General features: G+C 39.9%; 2 protein-coding genes across 2 annotated transcripts; one reads left to right on the top strand and one right to left on the bottom strand.

Moving 5' to 3' along the window:
* On the top strand, positions 1 to 1974 carry LOC133736887 (probable E3 ubiquitin-protein ligase RHY1A). Its single transcript, XM_062164489.1, has 3 exons — positions 1 to 370; positions 470 to 621; positions 1389 to 1974. Exons 1-3 carry the CDS (start codon positions 164 to 166, stop codon positions 1837 to 1839), a joined length of 810 nt encoding a protein of 269 aa, XP_062020473.1. The 5' UTR covers positions 1 to 163; the 3' UTR covers positions 1840 to 1974.
* A 288-nt stretch (positions 1975 to 2262) lies between these two features.
* LOC133736886 (triacylglycerol lipase 2-like) lies at positions 2263 to 5925 on the bottom strand. The gene has a single exon (XM_062164487.1). The coding sequence runs from the start codon at positions 3996 to 3998 to the stop codon at positions 2802 to 2804; it is 1197 nt and encodes a 398-aa protein (XP_062020471.1). The 5' UTR covers positions 3999 to 5925; the 3' UTR covers positions 2263 to 2801.
* Positions 5926 to 6692: the final 767 nt, after the last annotated feature.

The following is a 6692-nucleotide window of genomic DNA, read 5'->3' on the forward strand; positions in this document are numbered from 1 at the left end:
ACGTTGAATCCTCTGTTTTGGTTTCTTCTTCTGAAGGTAGTTCTTCTTCTTCTTCTGTTTCATTTCCTCGCTTTTTCTGCGTCAAATCCAAAACAGAGGGGACTATAAATTCTTCCGAATCAGAATCGTTTAGACGCGTAAAGGGTTTTGTTGTGAGTGTTGCATGACGAGCGCATCGGAGCTTTTCTACAACCGCAGGTCTCGCTACAACAACAGCCGAGCCACCCACCACGATCTCGGCTTCGACTCCCTCTGTCCGCCCGACCGGATTTACAATCCTCGCCGTCACCACAACCACCATGAATCCGACGGCTGTGATCTCCTCCGCCGCACCCCCTCCCGGCATCTCCGCCACCGCGCCTCCCTCACGGTACTTCAGTAGTTTCGGAATAATGAGTTTTTGGGTTGTCTTGTTTTGGGTTTGGTTTTTTTCGTTGTGTTGAATTTTGGGTTGTCGGTTTGGTTTCAGGAGCGTGGAGCTGGAATTGGGCCGGAGCAATCGGGTACGGGTAATCGGGTTGGACCCAGAGTGAGTGGGAATGAGAGGCTGCCTGGTGCTGTTGTGCTGGCTAGGGAGAGGCTACTTGAGAGGTTGAGAGGAATGCCTCCATCGGAAACCAGGTTAGTCTCTTTAAAGTTTTGTACTTTAGAGCAAGTTTCAGTAGCAGAATTGGCAATTACAATGAACGTGTTTAGTTTAGCAGTTAGCTTAATTGCGATTCTAATGTATTAGATGTGTAGGAAGAGCTAATATTCTATTGCTGGCTACACATTGTCGCACGATTGCAATTTAGGACACGATTGCAATCGTGTAAATTGTGCCGAACTTATTCTAGGATCATTTCTTGCTTTGATATGCTATCGAGGTTAGAAACCTTGTATAGTAGTGTTCTAAATTTTGCATCTCGAATAAATGGATTCGATGTTTTAGAGCCTACTTGTGGGAGGGACTGAATTCTGCCATCTTATTTGAACGAGCTGAGATTTCACAGTTATGAGATTCTGCCGAACTTCTACTAGGACTGTCTTTGAGAGTTTTGTTGATAATATAACCAAAAAAAAAAAAATCTGAATTAGTTGTCTAACACTTTAAGTTTCGCCTGTGAGCATATAAATTTAGAGTCTTTCCTTTAACTGTCAATTAACTTTTAGTTTGATTTGGAGTGCGATTCTTGCCAATTAAAGGGTATCAGTCCACTTCAAAAAAAAAAAAAAAAAAGGGTATCAGTCACGCCAATGAACCCAGAGCCAAGGTTCTGGTTGATCACTCTTGCAGGCATGCTTGCGAGTGATTGATGCTACGGACAAGCCTTAGGCCAAATCGAAAAACGTGACTTCCCTATGCATGTAGTCTGATGAAGTTACCTCTTCTCTTTGGTTTTACTCAGGCGACGCAGGGCATTGCATATATACAGGAGTGGTCTACTTGGTGATGATTTGGCTCCTGTTGATGAAAGGGATTGGAGTACTGAAACCTGGCCAGGTCGGTCAGCCAGTGTTTCCCAATCCAGTGACTTGAGTTCCCAAATTGAAAGGATGCATCTCTTGCAAGAAGCAAACAAGAAGCCTCCAGGTCTTACTCAAGAGGTCCTTGATTGCTTGAGTGTTGAGCTTTTCAGCAACACAGAATTGGGTGTTGACGGGTTGGTATCAAAAGCATCACGAGATTGTAGTATATGCCTGGAGAGTTTCATGGATGGGGAAGAGCTTATATGCTTGCCCTGCGCACATAGATTCCACACTACCTGCTTGGGACCCTGGGTTCGGATACGAGGAGACTGCCCGTATTGTCGGAGAGCTATAATTGTAGATAGTGACATGTCCAAAAGGACTATGTAGTTTCTGTTGACATGTTTTCATATTTGGGTTGTCTTGTTGTAGGAAAGTTTTGGAACTTGACTGCTAAATCATGTAGGTGAGATACTTCTCAGCTAGATGCAATGCATCAATGTTAATTATGTTTTGGTTTGTGTACGTGGGTCTGTTAATTCATGTTTGTAAATATCAAGTAGTTGTTAAGTGTGCGGAGGTCAGCTAGATTCAAATATACACCTTCCCAACCTCTTGTAATTGCTTCCTTCCAACTAGAAGTTGTAAAACTCACTTTAATTTGAGAGTACCTGCTAAGTGCCTTGGGGTTCATGCTCATGTCGGATTGTATTACATCGTATGTTTTAAATGTCGAAGGTGCAAGTATATGCCCTTTTCTCAACTGAGATTTGTGTTGTATTCGATGGTTGCTGTACTTGTTGGTCGTCTACTTGTATCATATGACAACCTTTTGTTCTCTATGATCATGGGGAGGGATTGAACTCTGGACAGCTTCGGCATTGGGATGAGAAATACCGCACTGAATCTAGATCGTTAGTCACTTCTTTTAAAACATACTGTTAGTAAAACTTAGTAACATTGACGCCAGTTAAAACTCGGATCTCACTCCAGTAAGACCTAGATTTCTCCTCATCTGCAAATTTTGCCTCTTCTTTAGTAGTAGTCTGTATAATCAACGGCTTTTTGTCTTCTCCTTCAATCCTAAGTCACTGTAATCAGAATCCTGATGAAAATTTGAACCTATATGTGGCAAAATTTCAGAACAGTAAACTGACAAAATTGCACTGTGTTTTTTTTTTTTTGGGTACAATACTTAATTCCCAACAAATCAAAGTTACACAATGAGAAAACTATTATGAAAAGACGAATATCTAGCTACTACAACTACTAACGGGAAAACAACATTTAGAAATTGATAAATGCAAGACAAAAGAAAGATCTAGAGACTACAAATTAGGAAGCCAAGACTCTCAATGTTGCCCAAAGAAAGTGATCAGAGGATCATATACTTTTCTATTGGCATTCCAACCCATAATGAAATCCAAATGAGCATATTCCTCTACGTATTGTTCCACAAGCTTGTCTTTGTCATGATCTTTGAGGTCATAAAGCAAAGCTTTCACATCGTTGACGTCTGAAAGTGCATCTCTCCCTCCATAGCTGAGGAAAAGAGGAATGTCTTTCGGAATGTTTGCCATGTTGTACACCGGAGGACTAAACTGATTGTAGTGCTGCATATTTGTGTGTGGAAGAGTGTAATCGAACATTCTTATGGTTCCACTTCTGATCATCTGAGACAAATGTACAATATTCTTTGTGGCAGTGGATTGTGGTGTATGTTCATAGTAAAGATCTAAACTTGAAGGACTTACACAACAATTTGGACCTGTTATAGCAGTCAAAATGTAGGAGCAGTCCACGCCCGGATGTATACAAACAATGGTTTGCAAAGTTTGTTCTAATCGCCCTAGCGGAGGAAATTCCCGGAGACCAAAGATGTAGAATTGCTCAGGCAAAAATGTTAGAGTAGCAACTCTTACAAGCGATGTGGATATCTGACCCAGATGAGCAATCGGGCTAAGCAAAGCAGCTGATCTTATTGAGTTTCTCAGCTTTTGTTGGGACAAGGCAGCTAGTACTGTCAACGTGCCTAAGGAATGGCCAACATAGTGTGACTTCTCTCCGGTTTGGTTGTTCACATAATTGACCAAAGCAGGAAGATCATAAGCAGCCAACTGTTCCCATGTCCAGTCCCAATAAGCAGGATCATTAGTACTAAGTGATTTGTGTCCACGACTGGAGTCCGTTCCTCGAGCATTAGCAAGCCATACATCAAATCCTTTGTCAGCTAAGATGAACGCCAAAGCCTGATTCGGTGGATTAAGTAGCCATGATGCTGCATCCGTTAGAAGCCCATGTTGTAATAAAACAGGCGGCTTCTGATCCGTGGTCGATTTGCTACCAAACCGTCCATATGGAATTCTTAGCAACCTGAGAATGTAACCATCTTCAGTTGTTACATGATGTTCTTGGCAAATATAACCTCGTGTCTTCACCAGAGATTTGCAAATATTATTGTGAATATCAAGACCGATGGTTTGTGCAACTCCTGAAACACAAACTAGAGCCACAAGAAACAGAATACTAGCTGAAGGGTACTTGGCCATTTTGAAATTGGTGGTGTCTGATGAATTGGTTTCACTACTGAACTTGAATGAAAGAAATCCAAAAAATTAGGCAAGAGAATAGAGAAAACTGATCAAACACAAGAACATGAATGTGAAACTTGTCCACTGACTGACTTATTTATAGCCTTGTGTTAGTACCTAAAATTAACGTGTGAGACCTCACTCTGAAATTAACGTGTGAGGTTGGAGTTTAGGTCACTTTTCGGTCTCATATCCACATCTCGACCGTTCAGTTTTTAGGTACTAATGTATAGATCATCTCTGCAAAATTTCAGCCAAATTGATGATCTTTAAGATATCTAACTCACTTAAACCAATGGACGAACTAAATCTGTCAAACTTGAATCGTACTAGCTTGAAGGCACTTAACGACAATTAATTTGGCTGAAATTTTGCAGAGATGTACCTACAAACCGAATGGTCAAGATGTGTATATGCGATTGAAAAGTGACCCTAAACTCTAACCTCGCACTTTAATTTCAGAGCGAGGCCTCGCTCTAGATAGATACTGTGTATGTGTGTGTATCTCATTGTAGGATTAGGAAATCCATTGTTTAGTTGGAGACCAAAACTACTAGCAAATTCGTTGTTTAGTGGGATTGGAGACCAAAACTACTAGAAAATTCGTTGTTTAGTGGGATTAGGAGACCAAAACTACCGGAAAACAGTTCCTAAGAAAACAAGGAATATTGGTGATGATTTGGCTCCTGTTGATGAAAGGGATTGGAGTACTGACACCTGGCCAGGTCGGTCAGCAAGTGGTTCCCCGTCCAGCGACTTTTGTTCCCTAATTGAAAGCATGCATCTCTTGCAAGAAGCAAACAAGAAGCCTCCAGGTCTTACTCAAGAGGTTCTTGATGCCTCGAGTGTTTGAGCTTTTCGGCAACACAGAATTGGGTGTTGAAGGGTTGGTATCAAGAGCATCACGAGATTGTAGTATGTGCCTGGAGAGTTTTATGGATGAGGAAGAGCTTATATGCTTGCCCTGTGCACATAGATTCCAAGCTACCTGTTTGGGACCCTGGGTTCGAATACGAGGAGACTGCCCGTATTGCCGGAGAGCATAGTTGTAGATATATAGTGACACGTCTAAAAGGAGTATGTAGTTTCTGTGGACATATTTTCATACTTGGGTTGTGTCTTGTTGTAGGAAAGTTTTGGAACTTGACTGCAGTTCATTGCATCAATGTTAATTATGTGTTGTTTTGTGTACATAGGTTATACTGTTAATTCATGTTTGTAATTTTAATTAGTTGTTAAGTATATATGCGGTGGTCAGCTAGATATAAATACACATCTTCCCAAGCTCTTGTAACTGGTTCCTTTGAACTACAAGTTGTACAATCTCTTTTGTTTGAGAGTGCCTGCTAAGTGTCTTTGGGTTCATGCTCATATTGGATTGTACTACATTGCATTTTTTAAATGTCAAATACGCCCTTTTCTTAACTGACATATGTGTGTTATTCGATTGTTTGCTGATTTCTATTGCTTTGATTACTATAGAACGGCAGAATGATTTTGATGACGGTATTCGAAAACTATATATTGGTTTGATGACACTATAAAAAGGCTTGTGATCATTACAAAAAGAGAGGGTATGTGTTCTAGTCTTCTAGACGACATTGTGTTATGGAATCTTTTGGGGTTCCATTGCTAGGCCAAAGGCGATTTCTAGCCCAGTAAAGGATTGATTAATGTAAACATCAATGCAACGAAAGTTGATTAGTGAAGGATGAATCTCTTGGGTTTTCATTTTCAAGTTGATAAGACATGGTCTATTCTGATTTTCTAAGAAGACAAACAGATAAATTTTTTTTTTTTTTGATTGAAACACACACATAAACTTGGTGGATCAATACCCAGAATCCAATTTTTTTTTGTACTAATTGCTTTGGGTTTTGCGTTTTCAAACACTGCTCAGTGATTGATTCCCAGAATTCGAAAAGACTTGCAGCAATTAGGTCGAGAAGAAATGGATCAAATAGGAATAAGACTTCCTGGTGCTCTTGTGCTCGCTAGGCAGAGGCTTCTTGAGAGGCTAAGAACAGATCGGTCTCTGTATGTCTCCAAAGTTTTGCAAAATTAAATAGCAGATTGGCATGTACAATAATAATATCTGCCAATTTCAGTAGCAGTCATATTATTTCATAGTTTCATACATGTAGTAAGAGTTAATAATCTGGTGCTGGCTAAACATTGTTGCCCAAATTTTGAATTGACTCATTATCTGCCCACCTTATTTTTTGGAGTTCACACTTGCAATCATGAAATTCTACCAAAATTCTACTATGAACTGCTCTGTTTTTCCTTACTTCTGAGTCTTGCCCATAAGACGATTGATACTTTCCGATATTGATACTCGCATATCCAATATTCTTTTTATGTATATTTTTTTAGGATGTTCAGCCTATTTATAATTCAAAAAAGTGTATGGTGTTGTAAATCATTATGGCTATATCATGTAAATAGATATAGGGTAAATCATTATGTTGTTATAGGCTTACCCTTTCCATGTTTTATGGATGACTTTAGGAATCCTTGTTTTATGGAGGACTTTAGGGGTCCTTGTTTTATGGAGGACTTTAGGCTACATGTTCCCTATCTTCCACTATATGTAGTCCATTTCTCATCCATGTTATGAGGAGAAAAACAGAAAATACTACACTTATTATC

The sequence above is a fragment of the Rosa rugosa genome, chromosome 3 (assembly GCF_958449725.1).
Source record: "Rosa rugosa chromosome 3, drRosRugo1.1, whole genome shotgun sequence".
Lineage (NCBI taxonomy): Eukaryota > Viridiplantae > Streptophyta > Magnoliopsida > Rosales > Rosaceae > Rosa > Rosa rugosa.

Coding starts and splice junctions, on each gene's coding strand:
- LOC133736887 (XM_062164489.1), top strand. CDS start 164: ATGACGAGCGCATCGGAGCTTTTCTACAACCGCAGGTCTCGCTACAAC. Junction 371..469: donor GCCACCGCGCCTCCCTCACG/GTACTTCAGTAG, acceptor GTTTGGTTTCAG/GAGCGTGGAGCTGGAATTGG. Junction 622..1,388: donor ATGCCTCCATCGGAAACCAG/GTTAGTCTCTTT, acceptor GGTTTTACTCAG/GCGACGCAGGGCATTGCATA.
- LOC133736886 (XM_062164487.1), bottom strand. CDS start 3,998: ATGGCCAAGTACCCTTCAGCTAGTATTCTGTTTCTTGTGGCTCTAGTT.